Here is an 18,647-nt window from a genome sequence, read left to right as displayed (position 1 = left end):
GAATAGTTCCAGCGTTTCTTTAAATTTCAGATTTCAAGCATTTGCAGTATTGTGATTTTGAATCCTTCAATATTATGTCAATAGTAATTTATACGTTTACACTTCTATTATAAATAACCCATTATGATTAATCTACAATGGAATTAAACATGAGGCAAAACAAAACATGCATTTTTATAGTACTATTCATAACCTTGGGAACTGCTTGGGAGTACCTTTGCAGTGAAGTCACTGTTACAATACAGTTCATTAATGCAATTATGTTGAATCTTTTAATCAAATTTATACCACATTTATCATTGATTATTTTTAACCAAGTTCCTAAGCAGGTTTGCCAAAGAAGCCGTTTCTCCTGCAATCTTCAAAACATTCCAAGATGCATCGTAAAAATTACAGGCATCTCGCACATAAATCATTCTATTCTTTAATTCAAAATCTACGTACTACCATCGCAATCATTTTTTTTGTGGATGGCTGGAATTTTTAAGAAAGATGACAGAAATCTACGCCTATTTGGAAAGCTAATGAAAATACTAGCTCCATGTCCAGTTCTGGGCACCACACTTTAGAAAATCTGAAGGCTTTGGAGAGGGTGAAGACAAAAATTGTTCCTTGAGTGAGGAATTTTAATTATGCTTGGAAAGTCAGGGGAATGATTGCTTGGAAAGTCAGGGGATGCTCTCCTCGGAAAAAAGGAAGTTGAAGTCTTAGAAGGCTGTTTAAATCATGAGCAGTAGAGAAAGAGTAGATAGAAAGGAACTGTTCCCATTGGCACATCATCATCATCACCAGAGGATACTGAACACATCCACACAGTTGATTTGCAAAATAATCAAATGCAACATGAAGATGACTTTTTTTTATGCACTGCAATCCGTTGGGATCTGGAATGCACTGTCAGGAAGCGTTAATGAAAGCAGGTTCAACTGCTGAATTCAAAAGGGACCTGGATAATTATCTAAAATAATTTGCTAGCCACTGGAAAATAGCAGGAGAATGTGACTGGATGGATAGAAAGGATACAGACTTGACAGACCAAATGGCCTCCCTCCATGCTGCCACCAGAAACCAGCCTGTCCGGGCACTGAATTGTTATCATGTTGATTTGTTATTACTGGGAAAGCCTGATTGACGCTGGGGCTGGCTTCAGGACTGGCTCATGATCCAATAGTTACTGTCATCAATGGAGGTTGCAGAGTTTCCACATCCCTTCAAAACATCTTTCACGGTGACCTGCATAAATTTCAGAAAATTTATCAAAACTATTCTTGTAAAATGATTTAAAAAAAAACTTTATTGCGCCAACAGCCAATTTGATTATTCTACACAGTTGGCAACTATCTTAGAACATTCGAGAATGATTATTTACAAAAGTGCAAGCGCCATTAATCTCTCCAAATCCTCCTACCTGCATGTGCATGATCACTGAGAGTTTGGAGCAATTAAAGGACCAGCTTGTGTTATCTACTTTTGGCAATGATAAAATCAAGATGAAAAAGATAACATAAATAAATAAATCCACGCAACTTCTCGCCAGACTGCAACAGTCCAACCTTAATATACAATAGATATAAAATTTCCAACGTACAGACACCATTCACCATCCTGGTCACAGTAAAGCATTATGCTCACGCAAAACTGATCAGCACAGTATTAGCAGTCATGTCACAGGAATTCTTTGTTTATTTTTTTTAAACAAATCTGTACATCTGATGCTAGCTTGATGACCCCACACACTTAGAAATCCTCTTGTTACTACAGTACAAATGTAATATAAAATTCCCTGGTGTGGAAGTGGGGTTGGAAAGGGTTGGTGGGAGGAGCGATTACCAAGTTCAAATCGGTTGTCTCAGGAAACTATTTCTATGCATTTTTCATTGAGTTATTAAATAGGTTGGTGCCATTAAAGAACCTCTTTGGGATTTTCAGTATCAAAGGTGGTCTGTCTGAAGTGTTTTTGGGAAGAGTTGGCCTTGGTGAAGGACAATGCTGTCTGCTGCTTTGCTCTTCCCCCTTAAAATTCCGATGATCGCCTGCATTGGTCACTGGATTTACACCTTCTGGTTTAAGACAAGTCTGTCCGTTTGGATTCGGAGGAGAAAGATCGGAATCAGTGGGCAGCCCACACACATCCAACGACTCTGTGCTGGTGTTCCTGAATAAAGTATTGGCTGTTGCACTGGAGAGATCCTGGGCAGCCCGAGTCTGCATGAGGTGTTCAACAAAATCAAAACTGCTATTCTTAAGGTACTCAGACGTTTTGCTTACAGTGCTGTTATCACTATCCATGCTTGCAACAGCCACCTCATCGGTATCACTTTCAATAGTTATGACAAGTGGAGATTGATTTGTGCAATCTGTCCTTTCGCTGCTTTTCTCCTTCCTCTGCTTCTTGTGTTTCTTCTTTCGCTTGTGACGCCGGCTTGCCTCTGTTGCCTTTCCTTCATACACAATTTCTACACTGGAACTCCTCTGCTTCTCTCTGTGCCTTTTCGACTTGGGCTCACTGCTTATCATGCTCTCAGCCACCACAGAACCATTCTTCGAGTAGCTGCTGCATTGTGAATGAGGCCTGGGAGAGCTTCCCTCCCTTCTGGGCAAAGTGTGAATCTCTGACGATAACTTGGCAATCTGTAAATTTGCACTTTTGTCTTCTCTGCTGGATGAACTTTCCAAATAATGAGTTTTATACTTTCTTTTGCCCCCAGGTTTCTCTTGCCTCAACTTATCAGTGCGGCCAGAGGTAGTTCTAGACCTGGTACTCGATGGACTTCTTGAATGATAATTTCTGTACTGATAATAAACGTCTTCCCTCTGACTACATGGGCTTCTTAAACTTGTACTTTCAGAACTAGACCGTATTCTATAATCTGAACAAGGCGACGTTCTCCTATGGCGAGTTCTGGTTCTGGCTAATGAATCATGACCGTTGTGCGCTCTACTGTGGTAACTGTATCTTTCCCACTGATATGAGAACACCCTGTCTCTTTCCTGGTATTCCCTCATATAACTGTATGTCCTCTCCCTGCTTCTGGTCCTTCTCCTGTCTCTCACTAATGCATACCCTCTGCTCCAAGAGCGTGATCTAGGTCGGTGCCTGGGAACCACGCTGTCACTGTTCTGGGACCCTGTTCGACTTCTTGTACATGACGCCCTCTCTCGGTTCCGTGACCTCTTTCTGTTCTGTGTTTGATTGCCACAGGTTTCTCGGCTGGCTGACCTCGCTCTACCTCCCAAAGAATAGTTGTCTCTCCTGGTCCTTTGGCTCCAGTCCTTGGCTCGATGCTCATTTCTACTGTACGAGTAAGACCCCATAGTTCTATCTGCGCTGCCTGATCGCTGGTGCCTCTGAAGATCATGTTTGTCTCTGCTTTGCGATCGGTACCTGGATCGATCTTGGAACGACATCTAACCCTGTTGGATTCCCTTGCCTTATGTCTGCAGGAAGACGAGGTGCTGCCTCCAGAATGGGAACTTTTTTTTCGATGCTTCTCTCTTTTTGATTTCTTCCTCTTCTTCCGTTTTGATTTCTTCCTTTTCCACCGATCCTTGGAGACAGAGGATCTGGTTGAGGATGACCTGGTTGACAAGCAGCAACTACTAGCGCTGATGCTGTTGAAATGTGTATGCACAGGCTGCCCAACAACCTCTGTGCTTGCGACATGTGTGGAAACCTCGGAGTCTGAACTCAGTTCAATCAGCTCAGGAGTCCTCTCAGCTAAAGGTTTCACATAACCCACGATTAAGCAATCATCTCCCAATCGGATTGAGTTGTCCTCCTTTGTTGCAGGATCAGCCTTTATTGGCAATGATGATTCGGGCTGCGATGAAACCGCTTCAGAAACAACAGAGGCTTCATCAGGTGAGGAATTCCCGGCCTCCAAGGTCTCTGTGACTGAGTAGGAAGGGCCAGGTGTCTCATCATCCCATGTTGCCTGACTTAGGCTAAGAGCCAGCTCTGAGGGGTTAGGAGTTGGTCTGTCTGCCTGCCGAGGATTAGCAACGTCAGGTGAGATCGCAATGACAGACAAATCGGAATCGCTTTCTTCCTCGTAGGATGGCGCTGGACAGTCATAGTTGGCTCGCTGGTCATACGATTCCATGTTAAATGGAGCCCTCGCGAAACTGATAAACTCGTGCAAAAAGTGGTCAGTGCGACTAAGCAGGAAGGGTCTCAACTCCTCTTGGAATGCTTCCCCTTCCATGTCATACCGGACAATATTGGACATGATGATGTGTTGGACAATGTTGACAATAGAACCATGGGAGCCGAACAAGACGCAGAGCTCCCGCTTTAGCCATGGCATCAGGCGATGGAGGCACGCAGTGTTGCGGCGGAAGAACTCAGCAGAGACATCACGGTAACGACCGCCATCTTGTACATTCCTGACCCTCATGCCTGACCGGTACAATTCTCGCCTGAAGTTGACCATCTCCTGTTCTTGGATTTGGCGAGTGGATGCACCTTGGGACTGCGCCCTCCTGCGGGCACTCAGCCGAGTCATCATGCGGCGCAAGTTGCGGCCCTGTTGTGCCCGGGGTTGTCGCCCCAGTCCCTCAAACACCACTCCGTTGTCAGGCAACTGTGAAATTACTGGGGAGCTCCGAGGCTGGTGGGCCCTGCGGCGTTCTCGAGTTAGTGTTGTGCGATATCGAAATCGCTGGCCGCCTGGACTGCCAAAGGAGCCATTCTCTGTTGCCTTCAGGACATACTCTTGGAAATCATTTTCAGTTCGTACACTGTGGAAAATGGAGCTGAATGGCTGTTTACACAGAGGGCATTCTGCTTTGTTGCGGGACCATTCCTGAATGCAACGAAAGCAAAATTTGTGGAAGCATCGATCGATGTAAGACATGTTGTCAAATCTGTCCAGACAGATAGGACACTTTGCATCAGGCGATACATCGGCTCGCACTCCATGATGAATTTTGCTGGTTTCAGGTTCTGGAGAAAATTGATTTTCTGCATCCAAATCCTCTGTGGTTGACGCCATAATCTGAAAATAAAAAGTAAAAACTCTAATGAAGTTCTGAACAAAATAATTTGTGAAAGTCACGTCTTTGGTCATAACATCAAATGATTCTATCCGGGTACAGAACAACCAGCTCAAATATCCAGCCTTTAGTCATTCCATAGCCAACAGGCTAATGAGGACCAGGTATAACTTGCTTTTCAATGTAACAGCTTAATATGTTCCAAATAATAAACGCAAACTCAAGTACAATCTCTTTTGCCATTTCAACTTTTTTTAAAAACTAGAAATCAACAAGAGTTTATCTTAAAGTACAGCAATTCCTGATAACTAAATATTGGGAAACCAAAAGTTACGACTTTATCTCAATCTCGCAAAAGGTTGCAGAGCTGTAGAGGTGTGTAGAGGTGGAAAGGAGACTGAAAGGAGGTGGAAAGGTGGAAAGATCACTGAAGAAGGGTCTCGACCCGAAACGTCACCCATTCATTCTCTCCAGAGATGCTGCCTGTCCCGCTGAGTTACACAGCATTTTGTGTCTACCGGTGGAAAGGAGCGTAGTTTATTCTCGTTCTTTAACTTGCACAGACTATGCCAGGTACAGAGGGGTTTAGTAATGAATTCTACAAAAAATTTAATGATTCAATTTCCCCACATTTACATGCCATTTATATACATGCTTTTAAAGAACAGACCTTACCACTAACCCTTGCTGAATCAACCATTACATTGATACCTGAAAAAGATAAAAAACTTGAAGAGCCTGGATCATATAGGGCAATAGCTCTTCTAAATACAGATCAGAAAATATTAGCCAAGACTTTGGCAAGAAGACTAAGTCTGTACATCAGTAAATTAATACACCCATACCAAACTGGGTTTATACCTAAGCGACATTCGTTTTATAATTTGAGACGTTTGTTTAATACAATCTATTCACACAGAGCGATAAAAGAAGACTTAACAATTATTTCTTTAGACGCAGAAAAAGCTTTTGACCAAGTGGAATGGGCATATCTCTTTACAGTGTTGGAAAAATTCAAATTAGGAGAAAACTTCATTTCATGGGTGAAGCTGTTATATAACAACCCGACAGCCAGAATATTGACAAATCAAATTCTGTCACCTAAATTTCATTTATTCAGGGGTAATAGACAAGGATGCGCCCTTTCACCAATGTTATTTGCCTTAGCCATAGAACCTTTAGCAGAAATCATCAGAGCACATTCGGGTATTCATGGATATAATACTAAACATACCAATAACAAGATTTTGTTATATGCAGAGGATGTACTCTGATACATCACCAACTCCCAAGTTAGTATCCCAAATGTATATCCCAAACCTTATAGAACAATTTGGTGCCTTTTCAGGGTATAGAATAAACTGAAATAAAAGTGAAATTATGCCAATAAAAGCTCAAGACCCTTCACAACTCCAAAAATTTCCCTTTAGAATTATTACTGAAAAAATTAGATACCTTGGAGTTTACGTGACTAGAAAATACACCTCTCTATTTAAAACAAATTTTCCACCATTAATCACCAAGCTATATGCCCACATTCAATTCTGGAAAACACTCCCTATTTCCCTTATAGGTAGAGTAAATGCCATAAAGATGATCTTCCTTCCACAACTCCTATATTTATTTCAATCAATACCGATATATCTCCCCAAAAGTAAAAAAAAAAAAAATTGACTCTACTACAGTATCACAAATTTCATTTGGGACTATAAAACCCACAGAATACACAAAAGGCATTTGTGAAAATCTAAAGAAAATGGAGGATTAGCACTTCCTAAATACCTTTTCTACTACTGGGCTACTAATATTAAAAACATAATTTTCTGGATGGATGATACATGTCATCAGGTAAATTGGTTAAAAATGGAGAGGGAAGATTATTTGCCTTTTAACATAGGCGCGATTCTTCTTTCTCCAACACATCTGAATAAATCAACGTATGAGCAAAATCCGATAATACACAGTACCCTACGTATCTGGAAACAGTTGAAATTAAGTCTCAAACTGAGAAATTTCTCTCTCCTTCTACCAATCGCTACCAATCCCTCGTTTAAACCGTCTACTTTAGATAAGGCGTTTGCACAATGGAAAAATTCAGGAATTAAAACGGTAGGAGATCTCTACGAGAAGGGAATTTTCCTCTTTTCAAGAACTACAGGAGAAATATCATTTGAAAGCAAGTAATCTTTTTAGATATCTTCAAATCCGAGATTATGTGAAAACATATAAACAAGACTGTCGTTTTATGGGTCCAGATATGCTAGACAATTGTATGAATAGACATGCCGGCACAAGCAAGTTAACATCCTACATTTATAACACTCTTTTAATTGCGCATACCCCATCTTCTGAGATGTATAGGCGAGCATGGGAAGACAAGTTGGGTTTATTAATTTCAAAGGATATCTGGGAGGAAAGCCTACTATAGATACACCACTGCTCTCTCAATGTCAGGCACTCCCTGATACAATTTAAAATACCGCATAGGCTTTACTATTCAAAGACTAAATTAAATAAGATCTTCCCAACCATCTCCCCTATTTGTGATAAATACACATCCACAAGAAGCGACTTTAACCCATTCTTTTGCTTCATGTATAAAGAAACAAAACTTCTGGAGGGGAATATTTGATATCTTCTCTAAAATACTTAAAATTAATCTGGAGCCAGCTATAAAACTGATCACATTAGGTATGTCAGAGGCCTGTTCTAAGCTAAAGATATTTCAAAGACGTTTCCTTAACTACGGCCTAATAACTACGAAAAAACTCATACTCAAATTTTGGAAAAAGATACCAGTTCCCACAGTGAAGATGTGGATTGCTGACATGTCCGAGACATTACATTCAGAAAACATTAGGCTTGTTTTGGCTGAAAAATCAGATTAATTTCTCGAAACATGAGAATTTCCTTCCTTTCTTTTATTTTACTTTTTTTCTTCATTCTCTCTTTTTTTTTGATTCAGGTCTCAATGTTAAAAATGAAGCTGTACAAAAATTGTATAACTGTCATGTTGATTGCCATATTCCTGTACAATTGCTTCTAATAAAATAAATTCAAAAAAAAAACTTGCATAGACTTAAGGAATGGAGGTTATTTGTATATGTGTCAAGGAATTTCCTCCCAAGGTGATTGGAATTTTTGCTGCCATGGCTTCTTTCTTTGCCTCCTGCCCTCTCTGAAGATTAGGGAGAGGCAGTTCAACTATTTGTTCCATCACTACGAACGAGGTTGAAATTTAGATCTCAATTGAGGAAGCATTCCAGACCATGAAATCCATCTCACTCCCTGGTAGAATCCTGAAATTGAGTCCGACCATTAGTAACCTTAACAGGGGATGAACTTTCAACCACATGTTTACATCAACAAGACTCCCTATTTTTTTCACTGCAAAAATGATTTTGCCTCTGCTTCCGTTGAAATGATAATGAAATCCTCACCCACAACTCTCGACTTGACTATTTCAATGGCCCGACCAGCTTCCCTAGTTCAGCTTCCCTAGTTCTACCTCTGTAAGGAAATTAGAACAAACTTGCTCATCAAGAGAGTAGTGAGAATGTAGAATTTTCTAAGACATGGAGAAATGAATATAAATAATGAAACAATAGAGACGTGAATTAACATAATGCTGCTGGGGTGAATTGTAGAATTGTGGAAGGAGGTTTGCAGAGAGCAGAAACATTGACATGCATTAATTGGGCTGCATAGCATGTAAATCTGATGGAACTCCATGTAATAGCTGAAATAATAAAGGGTACAAAAATAAACTGACCTAAAAACAAGACCACTTGAAATGGGAAAGTGTGTTCATTGTAGGCTTTGATCGTTGGGTCATTGAATATAATAGAGCTATTTTGGCACACTATAATCTGCTGCCCACAGTTTCTCTGATCAAACAAACCAACTTGTTCTTCAAATCCCCCCCCACCATGCTAAATGATTAACTGCCCCCCTTTCATTTGAAACTGCATTCAGGGTGTGCAGCACTTGGGGAGAATGAAGTATGTACAGCCATACGTGAATTATACCAAGTCCAATTTCACTATTGGAATAAGTCTGCAGGGTGGAATAGCAATCATTTATGTCTACATAGAAAACACATCTTATGAATTCAACATTTATTACAGATAATTTCTGATACTGAGGACCATTACAAACTGGAGAAAATCCTGAACCATTAAAAAAATATAAGCAAATTGAATGAAAATAAAAATTAATTCCATTTGTTGCAACAGGTACTAAATGTTGCACCCTGCTTACAATACGATCAAGGTTTCCAAGCATTCAGTCTTCTGGAATAAAACAAACTTAATAAACCATGGCCACAAATTGTTGGAGGACATTAAATGTTGGCTTTACCAATAACAACCACAAATCATGCATGAATTAAAAAGCCATCCATTACCTTGATGGGATATTACACTCTCAGCAGGTATAAAAAAATCCAACAGCATAAATTTTAATTTAAGAAAACAGCTCTCTCCACTGTCTTGGGCAACTTTAACCTACAATTAACATTGCTGAACAAAAAATGATCTACTCCTTATCCTAATACAGCTTGTGGAAGCTGGCTAAGTGGAGCTAATTGCCCTGTTTCCTGTGTTACATTGACCAAATCTGAGCAGGTATTTAGTTAGCTGTGGAGAACCATGGCACTCTTCTTTCTTATTTCCTCAATTAAGATCTGACTTTCAACATGATACAGGGATGGAACAAATAGCTGAACTGCCTCTCTACATTCCACAGAGGGCGGGAGGCAAAGAAAGAAGCAGCGACAACACACGTTCCAATTACCTTCTTGATTAGGAAATACCGTATAACTTACACATATAACCACCACCCACTCCTTACCCTATGCAAGTTAAAGTATGCAAATAGAGTACACCCGTACATCTCTGCATACCTCTCTGCAACCATATGCCTATCAGTTTTACATAACGCTAACATAATAACCTGACGTCGTTGTTCATCATTCATTGCAAAATAAGTCATGTCGCCTACAGCATATTCCAATCACCTTAAGTTGGAGGAAATTCCTTACAGCTTTATTACTAGCATTACTTAATCTAAGCAAGTCATAGAATGTGAATAAATAGAACTTCTTACTATCCCTATACACCACTCTGTAACCTTATGCCTATCAGTTTTATAAAACACTCACTGTAACCATTAGTAAATAATGAAATTAGCTGAAGGACATGTGCCAGTGCAAATGTCAGTATGCTAGATTTAAAATTCAGATATTTTAGACAGTCCAGCTCCTATATCAGCAACTGATCAATATATCTGACAATATGACTATTACAAAATGTTTTTCATACAGAAAAATCGCTCAAGTAAGCAAGTCTAACTGTGAAGGAATAACCAGATTCAAGAGTGTTTAATCGCCATATGCACTTGGAACGGACCAATGAATTTCTTAAGAAAGACAAAATGCTGGATTAATTCATCGGATCAGGTAGCATCTCTGGAGAACATGGACAGGTGAAGTTTTGGATCAGGACCCATCTTCAGACTGATTGCAGGAGGGAGTGAGTGTTGGAGGGGGGGCGGGAGAAGAAAGCTGGAAGAGAGATGGGGCAGGACAAAGCAAGGCTGGTAATAAGGTCAACACAGATGAGGAGATTTTTTGACAGGCAGATTGTTTATTAGAAAATGAATTTCTTACTCGCTGCAGCTTGATAAACGTATTAACACAACACAAACATACAATAAACAACAATGCAATAAATGATCAGTTCTACCGGGTAAGCAATAAATGATCTGTTATACTAGATAACCCCATGGGGTATTAATAGGATTACCATCCAATAATCCAGAAATCGTGTCAGTTGAACACTACCAAAGACCCAAAGTGCAGATTATTGGAATCATTGCGCTTGCCTAACATTAGCAGAATAAAGGATCAACTGAGCGGAAAGCTTTGTAAGTGCTTCCTAGATAAATATTAGGACTTGTTTTGCACGGGTGCAAGGATTTTGAAATGATCTACTATAGATGTTGTTTCATGGTAAGCTAAGCAGGTACATGGGAGATAAAATAGGTGATGTTTGATGGTATTAGATGGAGTGGTGGGGAAGTGGCTTCTGTGGAATACAGACAAAATCGGAAGGACCAAATGCTTGTTCTTGTCTTTTTTGATTTGGTTGAAAGATACAGCATAGAATAAGGCCATGGAGCACAGAGTCCATCGATCACCCATTCACACTAGTTCTACATTACCCCAACTTCATAACCACTCCCTACACACTAGGAGGCAATTTATAGAGATCAATTAACCTACAGACCTGCACATCTTTGGGATGCAAGAGGCAACTGGAACAGCCAGAGGAAACATGGAACAGAGAAACATAGAAAATAGGTGCAGGAGTAGGCCATTAAGCCCTTCGCGCCAGCACTGCCATTCAATATGATCATGGATCCAGAATCAGTGCCCCGTTCCTGCTTTCTCCCCATATCCCTTGATTCCGTTAGCCCCATCTATATCCAACTCTCTTGAATACATCCAAACAATTGGCCTCCACTGCATTCTGTGGCAGAGAATTCCACAGATTCACAACTCTCGGGATGAAATGGCCCACACGGTGACCTCTGATTCTGGACTCCCCCAACATCGTGATTTTTTTCCTGCATCTAGCCTGTCCAATCCCTAGAATATTTTATATGTTTCTATAAGAATCCCTCTCATCCTTCTAAATTCCAGTAAATATAAGCCCAGTTGATCCATTCTTTCATCATATATCAGTCCCGCCATCCCGGGAAATAACCTGGTGAATCAACACTGCACTCCCTCAAGAGCAAGAAAGCCCTTCCTCAAACAAAGACTAAACTACACACAATACTCCAAGTGCAGTCTCACCAGGGCCCTGTACAACATTTATAGGACCTCCTTGCTCCTATACTCAAATCCTCTCGCTATGAAGGCCAACATACCATTTGTTTTCTTCACTGCCTGCTTACTTTCAGTGACTGATGTATACGGACACCCAGGTCTCGTTGCACCACAATCTTTTCCTAATCTAACACCATTCAGATAACAGGAGATGCTGCCTCTCCTGCTGAGTTACTCCAGCATTTTGTGTCTACCTTCAATTTAACCAGCATCTGCAGTTCTTTCCTACACCATCAGATAATAATCTGCCTTCTTGCCACCAAAGTGGATGACCTCATTTATCCACATTATACTGCATCTGCCATGTATCCACTCACCCAACTTATCCAAGTCAACCTGCAGCCTCATAGCAACCTCCTCGCAGCTCACACTGCCTCCCAGCTTTGTGTCATCTGCAAACTTGGAGATGTTACATTTAATTTATTTTGTCTAAATCATTTATAGTGTAATATTGTAAATAACTGGGGTCCCAGCGCTGAGCCTTGCGACCCAGCACTGAGCCTTGCGGCACCCCACTAGTCACTACCTGCTATTCTGAAAAAGCCCTGTTAATTCCTACTCTTTGCTACCTGTCTGCCAACCAGTTCTCTATCCATGTCAACCCTACCCCCAATACTATGTGCTCTATTTTTTGCACAACAATCTCGTGTGCGACCTTGTCAAAAGCTTTTTGAAAGTCCAGATACACCACATCCACTGGCTCTCCCTTATCCATTCTACTTGTAACATCCTCAAAAAATTCCAGAAGATTAGTCATGATTTCTCCTTGATAAATCCATGCTGACTTTGACAGATCCTGTCACTGCATCAGAGACATGGCGACACAGAGATACGGGTGAGGGGCCCATCTCTGACAGCTCGGGGTAAACCAAGTTTACTATAGAATGACGACATCTCTGATGTCCTCGTATGGAAAGCCTCATCTTGGGAGCAGATGCTGCAGAGACAGTGGAATTAAGAGTAGGGGATAGCGTCTTGCAAGATGCAGGGTGGGAGGAAATGTAGTCAAGTTAACTGTGGGAGTCGGTAGATTTGTAGTAGACGTCCTCATGTCTTTGATATTTCCACCCTGAGAAGGTTCTGTCTGCCTTATCTATGCCTCTCATAATGTTATATGCTTCGATCAAGTCTCTCCTCAACCTCCAGTGATCCAAAGAAAACAAACCTAGTCTATTCAACCTCTTCTTCAAGCTAATACCCTCTAATTCTGGCAGCATCCTGGTGAACCTCATCTGCACCCTCGTCAAAGCCTCACACAGTACTACAAATTGGCCTAACCAAAGTCCTATAAAGCTGCATCATGACTTTCTGACTCTTATACTGAAGTCCAGACCAATGGAAGCAAGCATATTGTATGCCTTCTTTCCCACTCTATCTACTTGTGCTGCCACTTTCAGGGAGGTATGCAATATTGATGACAAAGGGTCTCCAGATATGCTGCCTGTCCCACTGAGATACTCCAGTATTTTATATCTATCTTTGATGACAATGGGGTTAGGAGGATTTTATGCCAAAAAAATTACCTGGTTATGTAATTATCCAGTGGTGGGAAAAAACATTTTAAGCAATTCTCTGACAAAAACTAGGTAAATAATAATGGAAAGTGGCAACGCCTTCCCTATCCAGAGAGCTGATTTGTTTATTGTTGTATTTATCATAACTGCATATAGGGAGGTTTCACAGCAGTCGGGTCACGACCCATGACCCGTACTATTGCTACGCTACTCCAAATGGATTACACGCGATGTGCTGCAGGTAGGCACTTACCATCGTTTCCAACGTAGCGGGCCCGTTAAAACCCGCTGAAATTGTCAATTTTTGCGCTGTAAATAATTATGGAAATCGGGATAAGCGTGAGACATTTAGCATACTTCAGAATTCCAAAAATGAGGAGAAATTACGGTAGATAGAAGCGAGAGCTGAAGCAAGGGACAACAACAGCCAGAGTGCTTGGCGAACATTGGCCGTTTGCTCATGGTATTTCATCAAGTGCGGCATTATTTGTGTTTTTTCTTGATTCCTTTGGCATCTATAAAGTTTCAGAAGTGATAAATCTGGCTGTAATTTTTTTAAATCGCCCATGGTTCTCGTGGGTTTTACATACAAAATGAAAACGCATCTGAAGAAAAATTTACAGCCAGATTTATCACTTCTGAGAATTTTTAGATACCAAAGGAATCAAGAAAAAACACAAATAATGTCTCACTTGATGAAATGCAGTGAGCAAACGCGATAATTCCCAATATTTTCAATGTTTACCAAGCACTTTAGCTGCTGGAGTCCCTTCAGTTCTCGCTTCTCTATACCTTCATTTCGCTTCAATTTTGGAATTCTGAAGTTGGGTACATGTACAGTTGGGCACATTGGCTCTCACACTTACCCCGACTCCCACAATTTTTTTCAGCACAAAAATTCAACATTTTGGCGGTTTTTAACAGGTAGGAAAGTACGCGTTTCTAACATTAATAACATATACCGGAAGTGACGGATGTCTTCCAGTTGGATTTAGCGGCTCCGTGCGTCGAGCCCTATGACCCAGTGACCTTCCGTGCAACCCCCCTATACACTGTAGGCTTCATGTGGACAAGGAATTGCATTGCAAACCTCGTATATGTGACAATAAACTAATTTGAATTATTTCAGTCTGCTGACAAAAATATGCCAACGTTAGATAGGAAATGATCAACGGGCATCTGCTCTGCGTGTGGGAAAGGGCATCACATTCCATTCCTACCACAGTGGAAGTGTTTATTTATACGTCGAAGGACACAAAATGCTGGAGTAACTCAGCGGGACAGGCAGCATCTCTGGAGAGAAGGAATGGGTGACGTTTCGAGTCGAGACCCTTCTTCAGACAGCATCTGCAATTCCTTCCTACACATGTCTTTGCACGTATCTTGCACGCGGAAAGGTTGGATCTGATTTCAAGTTTTATTTCACTCCCTTGTTTTGGACTGGGTGAAAAAAAGCCTCAATTTAACATCATCATTTTGAATTTTAAGATGTCAATGGCTTCACACATTTATCCAGACTGCAACATTTCCACTGCAGCCCTGATGACCAGCTCCGCTCCCAGCAACCCCGGGGTTCCCGGGCCTACGTCCCCACCCATCTCAGCCTCTTACCTGCAACAGTCAGTCACTCCGTCCCCGATCGCCCTCAGGTTCAAGTTAAATTCCTTTAATTTTATTTTCTAAATGTTAAAGCATTCCCCTCCACCTCCCCTTGGATCCGTTCGCCAACATTTGCGCTGGTATTCCCGCCCCGGTGCCTGCCTGCCTGCCTGCCCGCCGGGGACAGGCCTGTGCAGCCGCCGCCTGTGAGGCTGTTACACCATCACACAAGCTGGCTGCGTGACGGGGCCGCCGGGACGCTGGAGGACCAGCTCACCGCGTTGCCTGCCGGGACACTGGAGGACCACCTCGCCGCACCGCGCTACCCGCAGAGACCATCTTTGGCCGGAAACCATGGTTACCGCCGCTCCCCGCTGGTCACCCAACACCGGCGGCTGGGGTTTACCGACAAAACTCAAAGCTCAGGGATCTTTCTTTTGGAAAGAAGAGGCGCTTCACACTGGGACCGTGCCGTTCACGCAGTTGGCAGAGTGAAGGGAATCTCGGGCGATCATGGTTCGTGTGAGCAAGCGAACTCTCGACTGGATTTATTCTTTTGTAAGTATGCAGTGAGTGAACACAGTAGGGCAGACCAGGCCTGTACTCTAGAGTTTAGAGGAGATCTCGTTATAAATACACACTATTCTTCCGGGATTTGCCAAGACAGCGGCTGGTTCAGTATCTGGTGCTTAGAATCAGGAGGCTACATCTTCAAGCGGTCGTTTATTTGCGACGGAGATTAGAAATGTATTCACCCTCATCGCAGTGAATCTTTGGAATCCTCTACCAGAGAGCGCCATCAAGACTCAGTTGCTTGAGTATATCCATGACTGTGATCAGTGGATATTATAGGAAATTAGAAAAAAAAGGTTAATATAGGAAACTATTGTACTACAATAGTACAATACTACACTACAAATTGTAGTGGTCAAATATCATGTTCTCCTTGAACGGCTTAGGTGATACTTCTGAATTATATAACCTCTCCAAGTAGTTTGTAAGCACAAATCGTGGTAATTTATTACTTCTCTGTTTGGAAATCAATGACCAATGGCCTACCACAACAATCAATGTTGCGAATAGAAACCAGGGACTGCAGATGCTGGTTTACTCAAAAATATACAACTGCTGGGAGTAACTGAGCAGGTCAGGCAGCATCTTTGTGTAAACCAGCATGTTCTGTTCCTTGTTGCTACACTCCAGAGATGCTGAACAAACGAGTTACTCCAGCATTTTGTGTCATCAATGCTGGGACCCTAATTGGTTGTGATATATATATTAAAGACTTCGAGTGTGAAGATATGAGGTGTGGTTAATGAGTTTGCATATGGCACATGCATACAGCACAAATAGCAAAAGGTTAGGTCTTAGGTTAGTGCTATATTGAATATCTGAGTTCTCTGGAACAAAGGGGCAAGGAATTTAATCGTAACAAATGTGAAGTCATGGATTTTGGAATTTTAAATAATGGTAGGAATTATATAATAAATGGTAAAGCCATAGGGAGTGTTGATGAACAGTAGGACATTGGGGTAGGAGTTCATAGATCCCCAAAAATGACACCACAGGTAGATAGGATGGTGAATGCATAATGGATACATGCGTTCATCAACCATGGGATAGAAAATAAGAGCAGGGATGTCATGTTACAACTTCCTAAAACATGAATGATGTCTCCACCCAGATGTAGTTTCTCATAAAAGTAACCATTGCTTTCAGTTAGTTTAGTACCCACATTTCAGACGGTTGTGCTTCTGTCTTGAGTCAGCGGGTTTGGGTGAGACTAGTCCAGAGACTAGTCACAAACATTTGTCCCCAAAGCTGCTCTTTTGGTTGTGAAACGTTCCCATGACAGCATTTTTGCAGTGCAATCTCTTGTTTAAATGTTCCCTCAATCACCAAGGTTAGAGAGATTGACTGCATTTGTGGAATTCTATTGAACCACAATGGAAGCTTCATTAAAATGATTAGGTATAGTTGTTTGCAAAACCACTCCATGATATCTTGGTTATGAAATCAGCCAATGAAGTATTTCTTGCTACACCTGTACTATTTTCTTAGCTAAATGTGTCTTGTATCACCACAGCTTGAAACTTCATTAATCACCTTTTTATATGGAACTTTTATCAAGTAAATTGTGAGGGGAAAAGAAAACTAAAACATAAAAAAGTTCAGTTAATTTCCATTGACATTGGAAAATAATGGCAAAAGAATCCAAAAGGAACAAACTCCCAAGTTTTGAAAATTAAAAAAAAGTTAATGCTGGAAATCTAAAATAAAAACAGAATATGCTGGAAATACTCAGATCAGGCCACACCAGTGGGAAGAGCAACAGTTAACATTTCAGGTCAAAGACCCTTCATCAGAACTGGGAAAGAGACTAGCTAAACTGCACGGGCTGACTGACTCAGTATTTTAAGCTTTGTTTTAAAATCTAGTAAAGTTTATTGATGTAACAAGTTAATTTATTTCATACAGATACTCCTCTTCCTCGTTTTAATATCTTGGGGATTTGTTATCTATGCATCCAAGATGACAGCTATTCAGTATCTAGAGGAGAATTTGACGCGTAGAATTTCATAATGATTCTTCTTCTCCGAGATGACACGTGATCACTCATGGACCAAATATAACAGAGGCCAAGTGAAATGTTCTGGCGTCTATTACTCACAAAGGAAGAACACCGACCAAAATTAAATGTTCTACGCTTGCAATTTGTTGTGAGCATTGCAAATATGGTTCAATATAAACTGGTTTTGTGTATTGGACGATAGGTTCAGAGGAAAAGGTTTTGATGTTTTATTAATTTATAATCTGTCACTTAATTCTAATGTGTGTGTGTATAACAAAACTCTTATGAAAGATGTTACCCTCATAATATTAGGTTCTCTAAACATAAGATACTGATATATCATTAAGGAATTCAACAGAATGGTGAGCAAGTTAAACTTGTCGCCATAAAATTGGATAATGCATGTAACTTGGATGAATTTGAGGTGAAGCTGGATAAATACGTGAAGAATGGTTTTAAGAAGATATGCGACAAAGTGAGTTGAAGAGGGAGTATGTAACAAACATAGGTACAGACTAACGGAGCTAAACAGCCATTTTATTCTGGAGGAGAAAGTAGTGCACCCTGCAACAGATATGCAATTAACTGATGTGAATTGACCATAACTGTGCTTGGTATGGGGACACAGTAAAGGTGCCGCCGTGCTACCCAACTCCAAACTGCAGTTGTATGCAAGAGAGTATCAATCTGGTCAACAGGATATGGGGGACCTCATGATGACACTACCCATAGGGGTAACTACATCTGGCTAATTATGAATCAGAAATATGTTGCATAAAAAACTGGAGCATAGTTATTGCCATATTGAACACAATTATAATTATTAGCTTTTTTGTTATTGGAATGCTTATTGGTTTGTATTTAATGTACATCTATCCATAGTTGGGCACATACATAGCTATTTTCACTGACAAGCAAATAAAGTTGTGAAATTGAAAGTATTTTCAATGACTGTGTTAACTGAGTAAGTTTCTCGTTGTGAACACCCTTAATACATTTTTCTGGCTCAAGAGGTCAAAGCAGCTGAAGACATGACTGTCTATCACTGTGTGATTTAAAATCAAAGATGTATATG

At 40.9% G+C, this 18,647-nt stretch overlaps 1 protein-coding gene and 1 long non-coding RNA gene across 2 annotated transcripts; one reads left to right on the top strand and one right to left on the bottom strand.

Annotated features, from left to right (window-relative positions):
• Positions 1-1,276: 1,276 nt before the first annotated feature.
• Positions 1,277-15,211, bottom strand: toporsa (topoisomerase I binding, arginine/serine-rich a). The gene is given in 3 exon segments (XM_055632457.1): positions 1,277-3,398; positions 3,401-4,997; positions 15,013-15,211. Coding segments are annotated over 2 exon segments (3,129 nt in total). The 5' UTR covers positions 4,995-4,997; positions 15,013-15,211; the 3' UTR covers positions 1,277-1,863.
• A 115-nt stretch (positions 15,212-15,326) lies between these two features.
• Positions 15,327-18,513, top strand: LOC129695486 (uncharacterized). Its single transcript, XR_008723171.1, has 2 exons — positions 15,327-15,558; positions 17,479-18,513. It is a non-coding gene; the product is annotated as an uncharacterized LOC129695486 (long non-coding RNA).
• Positions 18,514-18,647: the final 134 nt, after the last annotated feature.

This window comes from Leucoraja erinacea, chromosome 3, assembly GCF_028641065.1.
Source record: "Leucoraja erinacea ecotype New England chromosome 3, Leri_hhj_1, whole genome shotgun sequence".
Classification (NCBI taxonomy): Eukaryota; Metazoa; Chordata; class Chondrichthyes; order Rajiformes; family Rajidae; genus Leucoraja; species Leucoraja erinaceus.
This window is presented reverse-complemented; position numbering and strand designations above follow the sequence as displayed.